The 18,481-nt window shown below is 46.7% G+C and overlaps 1 protein-coding gene and 1 long non-coding RNA gene across 14 annotated transcripts in view; one reads left to right on the top strand and one right to left on the bottom strand.

Moving 5' to 3' along the window:
• Window positions 1-5,142: 5,142 nt before the first annotated feature.
• Window positions 5,143-11,713, bottom strand: LOC310768382. Of its 3 annotated transcripts, XR_014551295.1 has the most exons (4): window positions 10,881-11,156; window positions 10,522-10,792; window positions 7,445-9,528; window positions 5,143-7,028 (listed from the first exon to the last, which is right to left on the bottom strand). It is a non-coding gene; the product is annotated as an uncharacterized lncRNA (long non-coding RNA). The 3 variants fall into 3 exon arrangements; XR_014551293.1 differs by lacking the exon at window positions 10,881-11,156 and adding an exon at window positions 11,608-11,713 and having other exon boundaries at window positions 5,143-9,528; XR_014551294.1 differs by having other exon boundaries at window positions 5,143-9,528.
• A 54-nt stretch (window positions 11,714-11,767) lies between these two features.
• PMFBP1 (polyamine modulated factor 1 binding protein 1) overlaps window positions 11,768-18,481 on the top strand; it is a 79,139-nt gene continuing 72,425 nt past the window's right edge. For 5 of the 11 annotated variants that reach the window (XR_014551271.1, XM_083626216.1, XM_083626215.1 and 2 more), the window contains exons 1-2: window positions 11,768-11,903; window positions 12,102-12,229. Coding sequence is in view for 9 of the 11 variants with exons in the window: in XM_083626216.1 (XP_083482342.1) it covers window positions 11,867-11,903; window positions 12,102-12,229 (165 nt within the window). In the remaining 2 variants the exon portion in view is untranslated. Of the gene's footprint in view, window positions 11,904-12,098; window positions 12,230-18,481 lie in introns of all 11 variants that reach the window. The other 6 variants (XM_083626214.1, XM_083626211.1, XM_083626213.1 and 3 more) reach the window with 3 other exon arrangements.

Genomic DNA, 18,481 nt, shown 5'->3' with positions numbered 1-18,481 from the left:
AGTGGAACCTCGAGGCCACTGCAACTATGCTTTAGAATGAGGTTGGAGGGCACCAAATTTTAGCATTGCACAGGGTGCCACTGAAATTTGAGACATCAAGGTCTGCCACTGGGCCAAGTCAGGGCTTAGATGACTGGAAGATAGGGTGGTTAGACAAGAACTCCAGGAGAAACCTCACAGACCACCGGGGCCTATAGGCCCAGAGCCTGGACCCTTACAGACACACTTCTCATTAAAAATCCCCAAAGTCAAATAAAAAAAATGATAAGACCATATAAACATGTTAAAATAGAGTTAACAATGCAAGTTTGCTACTGAAATGCCCAGGAAAACAAAAATGTATTTGCCTGGGACTGAAATGTTGACAAAGTTTGCCTCTCTGGGGAAAGCACCCCGTAAATGGTTATGGTATGCCATCCTGACCTCCATTTTGGAAGAAGCGTGGGATCTAAATCTATAAAACATATGGGGGAAAGGCAATCCTTTAGGCATAGAGGTTCCGAGTCGTATAAGGCTTTAAAAGTTAAGAACAGCACTTTGAATTGGGCCCAGAAACAAATACCGTAAGTAGCCATTGTAGTCAGGCCAAAACCCGTGGTATATGTTCATGCTTTCTTGTTTCTGAGAAGCAGATATATTCTGCATTAGATGTAGTTTCCAAACTGCCTTCGTTAGCAGCCTTACATACAATGCAATGTGGGGATTACCAGAGCTGAAGCCAGACTATCCCTATAGGACCACATCTGGGCTACCAGCTGAAGCTGATAGATGCCATTTGGTGCCACTTATATGGATGGAGCTTCAATTTATTGTCTCTTACTCAGTTCATTACTGAGGCCAAGCACTGATCCATTATATCTTACTTGAGCTTTGAAGGAAAAGTAGACTTGTGTGTCATCAGCATATTGATGACCCAGTGGCAGTTTCAGGTGTTAAAAAAGCATGGTGGATAAAACTAAACACTGCAGAACCCCACATAAGAGGCTCATGGGGCTGAAAACATCCCCAAACACCACCATAGAACAGTAGAACTATTGCAAGACAGTGCCCCCTGTCCCAACTCAGATAGTCCTCAAAGATGATGGTTAATGGTATTGAAAGTTGCCAAGAGGTCAAGGAGAATCAGCGAATACATCATCTCCCTTTCTTGTCATTATATAAAGTGGCCAAGGTGGTCTTAGTGCCAAAACAGGGCCTGAAACCCAACTGAAATGGATCTAGTAAATCAGTCTCATCCAAGAGCCCTTGGAACTAGTCATTGACCACCTACTCAAAAATAGTACCCAGGAAGGATACATTTGCCTATAATTCTTCACGTATTCTGGGTCACAGAGGTTTTCCTAAGGAGAGATCTCACTGCTGTCTTTCAGAGAGCCTGGGACCACTGCCTCTCTCAGAGGGATTACCTCCTTGGTCCAGTTGGTGGTCTCCTCCTTGCCAGATATCAGCCACAAGGGTCAAGAATGCAAATGGTCAATGCACCAATTTAATTACTTTATCCACATCCTTGAGCCCTATCAACAGAAACTCGCCCATGAACAGAAACTGGAAATTGACCTGCTACAATAGCAGGTACCAATAGATACAAGCAATTTTACCCTCGAAGCACCTTGCAGATAAATCACAGCAAACTACTGAAGGTTCTACCACCTTTAGGCCAAAACATGAAAGGCCCTGTGCCACTCTAAAAGTGGTTCTGTTGCACAAGACATCAAGGATGCAATGGAGGCAGAGAAGTAGACTCGTCAATGATCACACCATTGAGTTTGATTGTGTTTTGAGTCCTCTACAACTTGCATTCTTGCTGTCTTCCAACCTGCACAAAGGTAAATATTACCAACCCTCAGTCTCCCATGGCAACGTAATGATGCCCTGCCAACTTCTTGGCCATCTGCACTATAAGGATGCTGGGAAATGTACACACACACCACAATCATTTTTCTGCTGTCTGCAGCTTAGGACGAAATCAGATGCGATTCCAGAGAGCCACAAGTGGACCACCCAATGCAACCCAGGTGAGGGGTGTCATTTAACTCCCCTCACAATGTTTATCAGTCTGAATATCCTCCCCCTCCCCCCAGTAAAAAGACCATAGCCAATAATCTTGCTGGAGAGAGAGAAAGGAATATAGGAACATACCCTTTCTTCCATATTAGGTTTAATAGCAGCTTAGGTCCTGAGGATTGAGATTTGCAAATGGCCATGGGGAGAGGGTGAAAGATCCTGCTTCCAGTGCTGCAGCTGCAGTCAAAATCAGAATGTGCACACAAACACAGCTGCTTTTTAGCTTAGAAAAAATAATGGGCAAGGTGGTGTGAAAAATTATGCGTGGAGGTTTATCTCCCTTTCACAACACTAGAACTTGATGAAGGTTGTCCAGTATTAGATGTTTCAGAACAAGCAACAGAAAGTTCATACTGCAAATAGTTAGATGATAGAATTCATGACCACACAAAATAGTAGTGGCCACCAACTTGGACCACTTTAAAAAGGGCATTAAACAAATCATGGAGGATCAGGCTACGTCCTACCTCTACAGTCCAACACAGTCTGCACCAGTTGCTGGGGAGCACAAGTGAGCAGAGCACTAATGTTGCACTTAAGTCCTACTTGCATCTGGTTGGTCCCTATGAGAAGGGGTGGCTGGACAACTAGATGGGCCCCTTTGTTCTGAACCAGCTGCAGGAAGGCTCTTCTGAAGTTTCTATATTTTAAATGAGGCGATTGACTTAAGTATCTCTTCTGTGGGCCAAAACTTCCTTTATGAGGAGCCCAGCTGTTTTCCCAATTCCCAGCTATCTTCACAGTGTCCACTGCAGAATAGAACAATGGTGGGTTGAAGTATTGGGGGGGGGGGGAGAGAAAGGAAAGCTTGGTGGCTCCTTCCTTTGCATGCCCAAGACTTTCTCTAGATCCACCCCATCTCATATGAAGAGCTGGCTGGATCAGGCTAATGGCTCATCTAGTCCAGCATCCTGTTCTCCCAGTGGCTAACCAGATTGTTGTTGTTGTTAAAATATGTATACTGCTCTTCATCTGTAGATCTCAGGGCAGTTCACAACATAAAATTAACAATATAAAAAACACAAAATACATAATAAAAGCAAGAACAGGAAGAAAACAAACCAATAATTTCCCCCTTCCACCAACATATTTAAAAGGATATAGGATGTTAATCTGTCAAAGGCCTGGTTGATGAAGAACGTTTTCGCCTGGTGCCTAAAGGTGTACTGTATAACAAAGGCACCAGCCGAACCTCCCTGGGGAGAACATTCCACAAGTGGGGAGCCACTGCAGAAAAGGCCCATTCTTGTGTTACCACTCTCCAGACCTCTCCTGAGGAGGCACACAAAGATGGGCCTCACAGGATGATCTCAGGGTCTGGCTGGGTTCATACAGAGAGAGGTGGTCCTTGAGGTATTGTGGTCCTGAGCCATTTATGGCTTTATAGGTCAAAAACAGAACTTTGAATTGGGCCTCGAAACTGATTGGCAGCCAGTGCAGTCAGGACAAGATCAGTGTGATATGCTCAAACTGTCTTGCCCCGCTGAGCAACCTGGCCACCGAATTCTGTACCAGCTGAAGTTTCCGAACTGTCTTCAGAGGTAGCCTTATGTATAACACATTGCAATAATCAAACGTAGAGGTTGCAGTGATCTAAGCAAGTGCCTGTGGGAAACCAGCAAGCAGGATTCAAGCACAAGAGCACTCTCCTCTCCTGTGATTTCCAGCAACTGGTATTCAGAAGCATTGCTGCCTCCAACTGTGGGTTTCATTTTGTTTTCAAATGGGGCTGCAGAATAATTTAAAACCCCTACTAAATGCATAGACGGGTGCTGGCAAAGAAAGTGCCTGCCCTCCCTCCCACCTCTCAGGTTAAGAGCTGGAAGTGGAGAGTCAACTTTTCAAGAAGGGTTTCCCATTTCCCGTCTTTGATCAGTGAGACCAGTGGAGAAGAGATGAGGATGCTTATGAATAACTTCCACATGAAGCCGGGAAAGGGAAGGGCTGCTGGCAGCATCACCAGGGAGCTCTCTGTTTGACTCCAAGGGGCTCTTGTTCCAACACCAGCTTTTGCTCCCTCCTTGTCAGACAGCAGAAAGATTAAAGCTGCCTTTTTGATTTAACAGCACCTCTTGTGACAGGCCAGGAGAGGAAGGAGCCTCTGAAGCATTGGGGTGGGGGGTGGGGAGCAAGGAAAGATCAATGGGATCCAGATGGATGTGACAGGAATTATGAGACTAGGTCTCTAAATGAGTTTGTACTTTTTCCTGGACCTGCAAAGTAGATGCTGACCCTGCCTGTATAGCCAGTCTCTCATTCCTGTTTCGGGGAAGATGGCATGCCCCCTCACCCTGATCCAGGCACTTGTGTGGGGAGGGGTAAAAGAGGTACTTCTATCATTTCTTACTGGAATACTTGGTCTGATATTGGAGAGAGAGAAATTATTTTGCCAGACATGGTGAAGCATGGATGGTGATGGTCAAAAGGCAAACATTTCCAATATAGCCATGAGCTGCTGAGAACCGCAACCTGGCAGATCTCTGCCCTCAGTTTCTCTTCACTCTTGGCCATAGTTTGACTCTAGCGGTTTAATTGAAGCCCACACACCATCTCACCCCCCACAAGAAAGACATTACGAGCAATATGGATAATTCTTAATTTGTTTTTTGCTCGCTGATATGCTCTTAACAAACATATATTTAGCTTATACACGGTCAGCTTTATGTGCTTAGCAAAAATAAAGGGAGCAGGCATCCCACCCACCATTGCAGCCAGTGTGTTTTGACTATATGCGATTTTGGCTTCAGGTGCTATCCATAGAATGTTTAGAGGCTTTGCAAGGAGTGGATACTTTGAACAATGGCAATTCCAGACACTTCTGCAGCACTAATATTCTTGCATCATCAAAAACCTGACTTTTCTTTCCAACATCTGGCCCTAGTATGTTGCCTACTTCTGAAATACGGACTGTTAGTAGTATAATAGTGCAGGAGCACAGACAGTTGCTCTATTCCATTATCATGGTTACTGGCAACTGGAGAGTATCCTCTGTGCATGTGGAAAACTCCTTTTCCTCCTACCATGGAGCAACCTCTGCTTGAGTGATGGAAGGGGAAGGATATCAAGAGGCTGTTCAGCTTTCAACACATAGTCTAAATTTATTTATTTAGACTATTTCTATGCCAGCCAATGTATATATAAATATTTCTTAAGTAATATATAGCAAACTAAAACAAACAAAAAATTTACAAAAATACATAATAAAACCATTAATGCAATTACAAATAAATACTGATATAAATTCCTTCTTCTGACACACTTCCTCACTCAGCACCTCTCAGCCCCCTGGCTTTTACCCAGGACTCCACCCATCTACCCAGGCCCCAAACAAACTCTCAAATCACCCCCAATATCTCACAACAAAGAAGGTTTCTGGGACCTGCTGACATCACCCTCGCCTCTCTCTCTAGGCTTGCTTTTATGGGCAGGCACCAAGGCTGAGGCACCTTCCTCAGGCTGTCCACACCAGCAGGTTTGAAACTGGTTGTATGCAGTGCAGTGGATCGAGTGCTGAATGTGACAGAGCTGTAGACAACATGTGGAAGCCTTCATCCCTGCCTACGAAAGCAAGCCCAGCGATGGGGCACTAAAGCAGCTGGAAGAAGATAAGGGGTGTGCGGAGGCTGGAGAAAGATATTGCACCCTACAATAACCATTAGGAAGTCCTGGCAACTTCCTTCTCAGCACGGGGTAAAGAGGGGAGGGGAACAAAAGGAGTTGTTTGACTTAAGAGTGCACACACGTGTGCACACACACATGCGCACACTGTAGCGGGGAATTCTCAAAATAAGCATTGCCTACAGTGCTGGGGGTTGCTTTTTGTTTTACTTGTATTTCTTGTCATTTGCAACATGGGCATGACCAGGATTTTTGTTAGGAGGGGCAGAACCTCTGCTATGTATTTTTATTGTTTTTTATTGCTTGGGGGCAGCTGCCCCTCCCTGCCCCCCCCCTTGGCTATGCCCATGATTTGTAATAGCCTGTGGAGTTTATTCTGTCATCATGGAGACTGGAGTCCTCCATTCCTTTCTGCTGAGTCTCAAAGGAGCAGAGATGACCAAAGCTCTGCTACTGCTGTGATGGGGCATGGGATGCCCAGCGGTGGAGCCAGCTGTGTTCCTTGCTTAGCTTCCAAGGGAAAGGCTCTTAGCCTTCAAGCAAAAGAAGAGAAGATATCCTGGGCAATGCAGTTTGCCTTTGCCAGCTGAACAAGCAAGAGAAATGAAGCTTGATTTGGTTCTGGCTTCTGCCCTGCGGCTTGTTGGGCTTCAGTGTCTGGTTGCAGCCTCTCACCTCCTCCCCACCACCTTAGGGCTCAGGGGAGCATGACTGTCTGCATAGCTCCAGCATTGCTGCTCTTTTTAAATGACCAAAATCCATTGGAATCTAAATTCTTGAATGATGCTTCACTTGCGCCTTCAAGAGCTGCCCCAAATGAAAATGGTGATGATGTTCTAGACACTCTCTGGAGGGAGCACCATGATGAGAGCCACCCGGGGCAAGGGCTTGGTGTATACAAGGAGCAGGGGATAAGAGCTGAGTGGATGCTCATGCCAGAAGGGCCTCCTGGTTCTTTTCATGGAGTCAGCTTGAGTAGCTGCCCATCTCGCCTTGGAAATGCTTTCTCACTTTGTTCAGAATTGGCAGTGATCTGATGGCTGAAACTCCCTGTGTGTCCAGTGACTCCACGGAATCCAGGAGGGAAGCTCTGTGAGCATTGTTGGGCTGTCCTGTCTTGGGGTGCGAGCTGTCCTGGACAGAAATTCCCTTAAGAAATTCCCTCAAGAGAGCTTGCCCCTTCTCTTCAAGAGCTCCAAGAGCCAGGCTGCCAGAAGACCCATCAATGGACCCTCTTCTGTCCAGTCAAAGCCAAGGAGTCTGCCCCCTGTGGATGTTGCTGTCCCTCCTCCCAAGAGGCCTTCTCTGTGCACTCCCTTCTGCATTCAGCCATTCCCATCCAGCCACTTAGCAATAAAGCAGACAGAAATTCAAGTTTCAGGCCTAGCAAAGTGACTCTGCCCATCTGTGCCCCACCCCACCCCACCCCCCATTTAGAATACAGCAAGGCAAAAATTGAAACTGCTGTTGGTGAGGCAATAGCAACATGCATATTTGATTTTTATGCTGGATGTAAATTGCTGAATAAGGCAATGGCATAAAGGGAGGCTGTGGCTTCCTGCCTGTCATGGGCAGCCAGCAACAGCAGAACAAAAGCTCTGGCCATTAGAAACACAGCAGAGAGGCACATTATGTAAATGACTTTGCCTTCCTCACCCTCTGCTCCCCTCTGGGGCAGATAGGACAGAACTGGGGCACCGGATTCTTGTATGTATTTCCTGTGTGAATGCCCACCCGCCTTTTTTTTTTTTTTTAGACTTACCCCTGACAAGTTGGTTGGGTTGAGAGGCCAGGAATTGGCCCCACAGTGAGTACGGCAGCTGAACTCAGGATTGTACCAGGTGCCTCCAATGGCATAAGGCTCCAAGACTCTGTTTTCCTGGCACTGTCAAAGGCAGGGCTCTGCTAGACAGATGAGGGCAGTTAATGTACTTGTTATGATCCCCAAAAGCGCATGGTTGCTTCAGTGCAACTGGGAGCAGTTTGGTTGTTTTGCAATTGAATTTGTAGTTACAGAGCAGTTCTAGGGCACATATCCTTCCTTAGAAAGCCAGTCCCAGGAGAGGAGTTGGGTCCCCTGCAACAGAATGCCAGATGTGAAAGACGTACAGGCGCAGGAGACACCTGTCATTCTACTGCTTGCCAGAGGAGAATGCCGCTCTTAATCCTGGTGGGAACTTTTCTGCCTCCCTGAACTGGTGCCCAGCCCCAAGTTAGGTTGTGTTTTTTTTGCTGCTAAGTAGCTAAACTGAGATGTTGTGTGTAAGAAATGGAAAGTGACAGGATATGACCAAGGCATTGGAAATCAATCCAGACTAAATGCGCTTCTTAACTATAAGTGAATAGTTGAAAACAATCCTCTTTTATAGCCGTGGAGATAAATACTCTGTTTTTATTAGGAAAAAATGGCTTTGGACTGAATAAAGTCATTTGATTAACTAGTCAAAGCAGATGGTTTATTGATGTTTCAGGAAAGAGTTTACAAGGTCTGTTGAAAAAAGAGACCCAGCTATGAATTAACAAATGACCCTGCCATGGGGGACATTGACAGTTCACTGTAATAGATTTATGGGCTTCAACTTGGTGTTTTGTCCACATCTGGTTTATTATGATAAAATGTTGAGGCTTGACTAACCTATACCCTTCTTGCAATCTACTATATCGACCCTTGAACTCTAGGACTCTGAGCAAAGCTGGGCATTAAAATCCAAATTTGTCTTAATCCAGCAGGATCAGTTTCTGTGTTGTAGTTTATTTTTAGTGTCCATGTATATACACACTGCACAGTGGAAGGGTAGATTACATTGGCTTGTGCCCAAGCTATTTATATCTTATGGCGGTGGATTTAAAGTTTAAGAGATGAGATCCCAGATGATTTGTGTGATCTCCAGAAACTCAGCTGTGCCCCTAGAGACCTGGGGCATGGATTTCTTGGAGACTGGCTTTGAGTTTCTCAGCATTGCCACTGACAGACAGCTATTCAAGGCCAGGCAAGAGGCTGAGGGCTGGAGCTCAGGGACAGAGTAGAAGATCCAGGTTGGTCCTCTTCCCTGAACGAACAGAAAGGGGCTCTTGGGAGCAGTGGTGCACCAGAGTTGATGCTGCAGGCAGGGTAGGACAGCTGTTATGTTTCCATTGCACCCTCTGCAACTTCCACAACAGATACTCTGGGTATAAGAATGTAAGAGCAGTTGTATGGGATGAGACAAAAGGTCCACCTAGCCCACTACCCTGTTCTGACAGCAACAGCCACCTAGGTGCCTCCAGGCATCTTATGACCAGCAGGGTTTGAGGGCAAAGCTGTCTTCTTTGCACTGCCAAATCTTTTAGGGCAGATCTCTTAACTTCTCAGCCCCTCAGTACCAGAAGCAACCATGATGGAGGGGGAAAGCTGTGTCACATTGCCGCAATAATTCATAGCAACTGTACAGCCCCTTGGCTGTGCTGCTACTGCTGCCGCCTGTGACACACTCTCCTTTCTTCACCCCCATCCCATTTCATACCCTAAGAGTTCTTTTTTCTTTCCATCTGCGATGGGGCCCAAAGAGGAGAGGAGGCAGGAGCCATGGAAATGGAATATATATCTCCTGTGGGAAGCTATGAGAGGAGGAAGCCAGCAAGGGACTCGTATGTGTTAATTTGCCCATGTTGTGAGCTCTGCTAACCACTATCTGAATGTAGCTGAAGATGACAAAGTGATGAATGGAAGTCGAAGGCATCTTTTATTGCCTCCACCAGGCTTGTGGGCTATATATGCACTTTCTACTTTTTCATAACAGGTCTGGTGGGCAGTTGGCTGCTGGAATTCCGGGTTGTTCTGCAGCCGCTTCTCTCCTGTAATAAGATCTGCAGAAATAATTTAAAAGAGCTGAAAGGCAATTTAGAGCCCTCTTTCCTCCCTCCCTCCGCCCCAACATACAATAGTTCGCCAGGTACCCTCCAGATGAACTAAGTTGCCTCCTAAAATACTTCTTTCCCCTATTTCTGTAATTTATTAACTGCCTACAATTTTATTTACTGGGGGGCTCTGGATTAACTGAGAACAGTTGCTGTCCAAGCTTCCCCTCAGTCTCTTTTGTGTCCTTTCTCTCTCCTCTGTTCCAGAAGAGTCAGTCACTGTCTGAGCTTCTGCTCTGAAAAAAGATTTTCCTGTTTCTCATCCTCTGAACCAGCCACATGCAGAGGATTTGATTTCTACCCAGCCCCACTCACTTAACAGCATTTGGCCTTCCTTGGCTTGGTGAGATTCCAGGCGAGCTCGTTGCACTGCACTGAAGAGCATACACAACTCCGGTTCCTTCAGGCCACATGCCAACTGTTGTGCCCTCCAAGCACAGCATCACATGTTCTGTGGCACAATACAGCTGAAGGTGAGGAAGGTAAAGCAGAAGGCAGCTCAGCAGGGAAGACTTGGCATTGTTGTCAGGAGGGCCCAGGACCTAGACTATCAGCATGGCAGTAAGCAATGGGTAGCAAATTTAATGTAGAGAGTTTGCCTATTATGGGATGTAGAGCTGCACATACAAAATGGGTTCCTGCATGTGCTGCTCCTTCAGCTGAAGTGAATGGGTTCAGTGCTACTCAACCTGCTTCTACACTAGGCTTTGGGAACCTTTGGATGCTGCTAAACTACAATTCCTTTCAGCCCCAGCAAGCATGGCCAATGTCTAGGGATGATGTGAGTTGTAATTCAGCAACATCTGGAGGGCCAGAGTTCTCCCCCACACCTGCTCTACATTGTCCAAGAGCACTAAACTAGCTCTCTCCTGCTAGCTATAGAGATTTAACCTGCTATCAGTAGGGCTGACTAAACTTGTCAGACTACAAATCCCAACATACCTGTTCATTGGTCATGCTTGCTGGGGTTGGTAGCAGCTGGTCATATTGCTGCTGGTGGCTAATAGCCATGATGACTGTGTCTAGGACCTCTAGGATCAGAGGTGTGGTGCCTCTGAAGGGCAAGGTCTGAATGCAGTATTATCTCCACCACTTGGTAATCCCTGTGAAAAGCAAACTGCCTCAATTTGTAGAGGAAGAACTTGGTTCTCCTCAGTGCTAGTAGCTAGTAGCCTCATCCTCTTCCAGGGTTCAGGGAGGTAGCTGTGTTGGTCTGACGCAATCGATATATATATATATATATATATATATATATATATATATATATATAAATAAAATGTCCAGTAGCACCTTAGTCTTACCCTCTTTTAATGCCTTCTGCATTTGCATCCATGACTGCACTTGGTAGGAGCTCAGTGGGCATGCCAAGGAGATCTCCGGCTGCTTTGCGGTTTCCCAGCTTGGCCACACTGGGGACACTCTGAGACTGCTGAGCAAGAGGCACCAGTGCAGAGAAAGAAAGCGGGCCCAAGTTTCCTCCTCCTCTCATATTTTGACTTTACTTTTGCAGGGGGGGGGTTGTGATTTGACTGCGGGTGGCCTTAGATTGAATAAGAGGAAGCGCCCACCCCCCACCCCCCCGCAACACCCTCATTAAAAGAGGAGGCGGAGTTCCAACCCCGCTGCTAGGCATGGTATCTCAATGGAGCCTCCATGGCCAATGGCAGTCTACTTCCACACAACATTCGCGGCCGGATTATCCTGCCTGCCTAGCGGCGGCTTCACCGTACAAGCCCAGCAGGCGCTCGAGCAGCGGGACCTGAAGCCCCCCAGAAAGGCCCGGTGCCTGTGTGTGCCCCCCGCGGGGCTGGAGTCCGCATCCACGGGCGCCTGCCCGAAGGTACCGGCGCTTCGCAAAGGGCAGGGCAGGCCCTTGACTTGGGGCGGGGAGGAAGGCCGGGTTGCCACACCGGTGAAATTCTGGCCTGTAAGACAAGGGGGCGTGTCGCCCCCTCGCAGTGCCTCTACCGCGCGGTCGCCATGGTGACCGGCGGCCGCTCTCCCGTCTGCCGAGCTTGCCTGCAATACCTCGTTCCTTATTGGCCGAAGGGAGAACCAAAAGCCAATCGCCTAAGCCGCTTTCGGCCTTCCAGGCGCCAGCAAGGTAGAGCGACTCCAGCTCGGAGAGGTCCGTTGCGCGGCTCTCCGCCCCAGGCAGCGGTGATTGGGTTCTGACGGGGGAGAAGGCGGGCCCAGATCTGGCACTCCAACGCCGTTGGCCGAGCGGCGTGCCCATCGCTTAGTGGGCGGAGAGAAGGACTAGCGGCGGCCCCGTTTGAAGCAGGAGATGGAGATGGAGGCGCCGGAGCGCGAAGAGGCCTGCGGTGAGGAGGCCGTGGCAGGGAACGCGCCCCTTGTCCCTCAGAGAAAGCCCCTCCCCCAAAGGGATCCCTCGCGGACCCATCCCATCCCCCGCCTCGTGTACACCGGGGAACAAGGGCGGGGTCTGGAGGAGGAGGAGGCGCCCCCACCCTCGGCTCGCCCCGTCTCCCGGTTCTGATGGCCGCCTTTCTCCCCAGCAGAATGCCTGGGCCGCCCTCCGGCCTCCCGTGCCCTGAAGCGTCTCTTTGGAGAGCTCCGCGCCCTCTACCAAGAGCGCCTGCAGTGCGTGGGGATCCAGCTGGAGGAGAATCCGGAAGGCGCTCGCAAGGTATCTCCCCTCTTTCCCTTAATTAGGTCTCCCTTTGTACTAGGAGGTGTTCCCCCGAGCAACATCCTGCCCCCTCCTGCCAGGGTACTGCTGGCTCGCTCTCCACTGCCCAAAGGGAGTGGGCGCCCGACACACACATACAGGGCGGGATTTAGGTTTGATGAGGCCCTAAGCTAGTGAAGGTAACGGGGCCCTTTATATGTCCAGCTGTCCTTTATCAACAACAAATTGTTGCTGTTAGAAATGAGCAAACCAGTGATATTTTAGGGAGCAGGCTAGCAAGCATGGCCCATTTCTTACATCACAGGAGCCTACAAAACACAAAACACTGTTGCTGTATGTAGGTTGTATTTGTTTTTTTATCTTATATTTTGGAAATATACATCCAGGTTTTTGTCCTTTAAATTTTTTTGGTGGGCCCAAGAGACTGGGGTCCTAAGCTATAGCTTGTTTAGCTTAAACATAAATACAGCACTGCACACATACCCCCGTGACTGGTATTCCTGCAAAACTAGTGGCTGGTTTCTTCAGTGGTTGTAACTGTTTGCTGCTTATCTCACAGCTTTATCAAGTTTGCAAGGTGTATCTGGGCCATCAGCTGCCAGACATGTTGGCACCATTGAGTTCTTGGGTGATCAACCCACTCAGCCTCTTGGCTATCTTCTTTCTGTTTGCATCCAAAATTAGATTGAGGTTGTGCACCTGTGGAAGCAGACTGGGAAATCCACATGGGCCTGGCATTTTCTTGCAATGTTTTTCACAGCTGCTCTATTTCATGGAGGAAAAATGAGGCCTACAGGCTCACCAGGTGTCCCTGGGGATCAGGTCTAAGGCCCCTTGGAAACTTACCCAGGGTTAGGGTTGAGGGCACAGGTGGGTTGTTATGCTGATCATGTGCTGTGTTGCTGGAAAGTAAAGGGGCTGTATCTGGATGACTGAATCAAGCTCTCCAAGGAGTCTTGTTTTTAAAGGAGGACAAAGTCCAGAACTGACTGTTCCAGATAATGGATGCAGCTCTGCTCAGGTACTTCTGCCTTTGTGGACTGTTTCTGACAGGCTACTCTGTGTGGTGGAGATGCACAGCAGCACATTGGCTGACAAATTGTATCTGAGTGCAGCAAGCATAATAATAATTGATAATTTCCCCCAAGCCATGAGCAACCCTATAGCCAGGCCCCTTGATCCACTTCTTTCAGAAGTTCTGCCACTGAGTGCTGACAGGGCAGCTGGAACTTTCCACAAGAGCTCAGACTTCCTTCTGAGTTGTCTGGCTTGGCACACATAATTACCCAGATGCCATTTTTGGCACTTTTTTATATATTAGAAAGTGGGAAATGGAAAGAGATAATAAAGGTAGCTATATTTGGTCCATAAGTAAAATTTTATGTGAGCAGCCAAAATGTCACAAAATAACGTGCAAGTTTCCAGGTCTCTAGAACACGTCTTCAGGCTGGATGCCAAGCAGAACAGGGTAGAGGCAAAGAAAAGCTGGGTTAATGTTGTAGCACTTTTAAAAAATAAATATTTTTTATTAAGCTTTACATAACAAATTTCAATATAAACAATTCATTCACCTTCACGTTTAGGATTCTCTGAATGTTGTAGCACATTTAGTCAAAGTCTTATAAAGTGATATTCACAATCTAAGTAGAATATAGTATAATGCAAGCCTCAAAAGAGTGCAGCTTTTAATATTGCTAGGAGTTATTAAGAATGAGATTAGGCAAAGTTACAACACTTTCATAAACAATGGAGAAAAAATACAACTAAGGATAGGATTGTTAATACTCCATCATCATTTTAGACCACACATACAGGTATTAATAACAACTATTAACTACATAAGGAGAGCAAAAGATCCTGGAACTGACAGCCAGTTCTGCTCTCAGCCTCATTCCACCTCCTGGTGAGGCCTCCATTCTGCAAATATGGGATTTTTGTATTCTGCATGGCTCATGTGCTTCCTCTGCCACTAGTAGGGGTGATAATCACATGGTAAGTTGACTCAAGTGCTGCCTTCACCCCACCAATACAGCTGTAAACAGCTGCCTGCCATTATGGACTTGCTCAGCAAAGGAGAGTCAAGAAAGGGTCAATGTCTCTGTCGTGTTTATGCCAGTGTGGTCCTGTTGACCAAAGCAAAATTTAGGTGACATTTATGTGGCAGTGGGCCCAATCTTCTTCTGGCATTGGATGCAGTTGTAGTTAGTGCTGAAAACTGGGTAGTGTGGGTATCTCTGGCAAATATTGTAGTGCTGGCCGTGTGATTATGCTGGCCTGTAAAGAGAAGGATGCTCCTTGGACATGGTCATTGTTTCTCTCATTTATCACCCTTGCATATGAGGTTTTGTAACTTCATGTTGCTGTGTTTTAAGGAAAGGCTTGGGTCCCATTGTAGATTGTTTGTGCTCATGAGTTCTTATGATCTCGCTGAGCATCCAGACTCCCAAGTGGCTCCTGAGCAGGGTGCTGGAAGGTGAGGGATCCTAGAGTCTCTGGCTGGGTGACCATTGACATCTGCATGTACCTCGAACCCTCTTCATCACTCTTTCTGTGTAGAAACCTTATCCTTCTACCTTCTTTTGTTCAGATAGGGAATATTCCTGGCAAATAATGACCAGTGTAGAAACTAACTAGCCCATTTCTGAAAAATAAGGTGGCCTTGTATGAAGGGCATATTATTTGTGTTGGCTTTGGTAGTTGGTCTTGGGGTGCAAAAATATTGAAAGGTTTTGCTCTGTGCCTGCATGACAGCCATCAGCCTGTATTGAATTCTACAAATAGCATACGTGAAAGGTCTTGGAGATGGGGAGACTGCCCGTTCCCTCCCCCGCTGGTATTTTTAGCTGGATGAGAGAATTAGAGTGCTGGTGCGCTCTTGTCCAGGGTTCCTACTCACCCTTCATTCAAGCAGAGTAAATGCAATCTCCAATACCGTTCTTAAAAAAAATCTCTGAAGAGCCAGAGCACTGGAGGGCTTCAAATGAGCTGTGGAATAGAAGCAGTTCATTAGACACTTAGTTTCTATCTTTGGAAACTAAAAGCCTAGAACAAAACAGGAGGCATTTCATCCTCTGCCAGATCGGATGAGAAAATGTAGAGGGGGGTAGTGGTTGTCAGATGAAAGATAGGGTGGGAGGCAGCATGAAAGAGGAACTACCCCCAGTGAGAGCCAAAACATTGCCACTTTAGAGCAGGGTGTGTTCCTGAGAATGGGGAGCAAAAGCCAGCCCCTGGTACACGTGTGCCCTAAATATTGTGGCTTCTGGAAGATCATTTGGGGAGCTGCTGCAATGATGAAAAAGAGCTGTGCTTGGCTTGCCTGTGCCTTGGCCAGGGGCTCCCTTTTTCCAGGAAGATGCCTCTGCTGTATGGAGGGGTATAACCCTAATGGCTGGTTGTATGCCATTAAAAGGTATTGTACACTCATAAAAGAATGACATTTTGATCAATGCTGTTATAAGAATTACTGTCTTGACACAGGAAAGCTTTCCTGTTGCAAGTTTAAAAATATGCATTTAAAAGCTTTTTATTGAATACCTTTGCAGCATCCCTGAGAAATCAGCCGTTTTGGTGTGAGGTTGCTCTGAAGTGCTCCTTGGTGTAGCCGGGGTGCAAAGCTGCTCTTTGTGATTGGAAAGAAGAAGGGCTTTTGGGCTCAATTATTGCAGAGGCAGAGGGGGAAACTCCTTAGGTACATACCCTACAAAATCAAAATTTGCTACTTTAAGAAAAGAGAAAAGAAAAAGCACGTACTTAGTTTTATTTTTTTATTTTTGGGCAGTTACTCCACCAGCCTCTTTTCCACCTTTGGGCCTGGAAACTGATCAAGAGTGCACTTGCTAAGGTGCGTGGACTCAAGCACCTCTCCATCACATCCTCCTGCTGCTTAATTGTAGATGTCACATGTACTTTGATCCTTGTTTGTCTTTGCAGGTAAAAGCTTTACCTGTTGAAGGGGTCTTGATTCCAGTTGGCCTCTCAAATGTGTTTGTCAAACCCCTTCGCAACTGAGTCATTGCAATAACTATCCTGGCAGTGCTGTGTCAATCCAAGTATTTTGTATAGATGCCTGTTGAGACTCCAGCCCAGAGTGTATGCGAAGGAACATACTCCAGAGAAAGAGAGCGCGAGCGCCTGTGGCAATTGACCTGCACTGTATAACTGATCCTGCCTAACAAGCAACCTGTTGAGTGACTGAATGGTGGGGACTTGTGTCATGGCAGGGACAGCCTGGATCCTGCTGAGTAATAGCCACAGGAGCCTAGAGCTTGGGGAACACAACACAAGCCCTGGGAAATCTGGGCTTCTGCTCTGAACTGGCATTGGTTCATCTGAAGCTTCTGAGTTCTGGAGCGAGCTAGTGCACAGAATGTCTTTTGTCATCCCTTTGTTTCCTGTTGATCCCCTGCCCCCAGCCAGATGCCAGCAGCTCCTTTTTTTCATTATGTTGTCCTCTGTGCAGGTGCACTTAGGAGTGCTGTGTTGGTTTGAGGGCCTCATCCTTTGGACTGCTTTGCAGCTGTTGTGTTTAGGCCTTACAGGGGGGGAAACACATCACATTCAGAACAGAGGTCGGCCTTTGTTTTGTTAGTGGGATGCGCCCTGATTTTAACAGCAAAAGGGGTGCACAAGAGGAGGGAGTGGAACTCTAAGCCTGTCCTTGCCACCTAACCACATGGCCTTGCAAAGCCTCCTTCTTTTGCCTGGTCTTATTGTTTAGTTTCTCTGTTAGGGGTTGACCCATGACAGAGTCTTTTCATTGGTGGTTCCCCATTTGTGAAATGCCCTGTCAGCAGTGCTTGTATTTACCACCAGTTTTTAAAAGCCCAGTGACAAGCCCCACTTGCCAAGAAACAATCAGGAGTGCACTTTAAGTTTCCCAATAGTTCCACACCTAATGTCATAAGTGGATGAGTGTGACTTGGGGCGGAAAAGGCCTAGGAGGCAAAATGAGAACTGCTGCTGTGCCTAATGAGTGCCCCACCGCCAGGAGGGCCAGAGATTCCCCACAGTTGGTCTTTCTTTGTGGGAATTGTTGCAAGTAAAAAGTGTGTGCACAAAGATGCTGCTACTGAGGCAGCTTTGATTATTTCCTGCAAAGCTCCACAGAAGTCTATTTTTTTTTCTTAGCTAGTTTTGGGATTTCTGTTAGGAAAGTGCTGAAAGATTTCCTCTTCCACCACCCCACCTTTCTCTAAACTGGCTGCTCCTGCCTTGGCAGGTGTTTCTCTATGTGAATACTTGGTTGGGAAAAGAGATTCCTTGGGAGTGTTTGCTATTGCTGTTTTACCGTTGCTGTTTTGGAGAACATAAAGGCATTCTGGCAGCTTTGTGTGAACATATATTACTTTTCTTTTTTAAATTTGAAAATTTGTAGAGGATTTTGTTAAATAGCCTATTGATGATAGCCCTGTCTTCAGTGTCCACACATTGTAGGATTCTTATCTGTGGTGTCAATGTACTGCCCCCCCCCCACATTTCTAAGCCTAAGCATATAATACTACTTCCAACTAATACTTCTAACTCTGCAAAGTTAGTCTATATAGTTAAACTACTGTGGAGCAGAAGGCGATGAATATTCACAAATTATTTTGGTGAGCAGCAGGATCGAAATGTGCTGGATGCCGTGAAAGCTTTTCATTTCTTGAATTACAGTTTTTATGTAGAAATTTCTCAACCAGTTTATCTTGGAATCGCTAGAATGTGGAAGGCCCACCAAGGTCTGGCTTGTGTAACCTGTTTTCTGTAGAGACATGTTTATTGGCAAATATTGCTTTTGTCCTTCTCATTCCAAACCAAGTCTGATCTTGGTGGATTGTTTGCTAATGTTGCATGCTGTAGCTACAAGAGGGCTGTAACTCGATGGCAGAGCACACAAAGCTGTGCACACTGAAGGTTCCAGGTTCTGTCCCCAGCAGCATCTCCAGGAAGGACTGGGAAAGACTCCTATCTGAACCTCTGGGAAGCTGCTGCTGGTCACTAGAGAAAATATTGAGCTGGATGGACTGACTCAGAAAAATAGTTTGCTGATATTACAAACTGTTTGACTGAGGGGTGTTGCTTCCTGTGGCACATGCATGTACGGTATATTCCTTTTGTTCTGTCAATTTATTTTCAAACTTGTTTTGCAGGCTTTGGACACACTACTAAAACCTGACCAGAGGGAGCAGCAGACAAGGAAAATAGAGATCCAGAATACTGGTTGGGTCTCTTTTGAACCTTCTTTTTGTCTGCATTGGGGCAAAATTC

Source organism: Podarcis filfolensis (assembly GCF_964270895.1).
Source record: "Podarcis filfolensis genome assembly, chromosome: 8".
Lineage (NCBI taxonomy): Eukaryota > Metazoa > Chordata > Lepidosauria > Squamata > Lacertidae > Podarcis > Podarcis filfolensis.
This window is presented reverse-complemented; position numbering and strand designations above follow the sequence as displayed.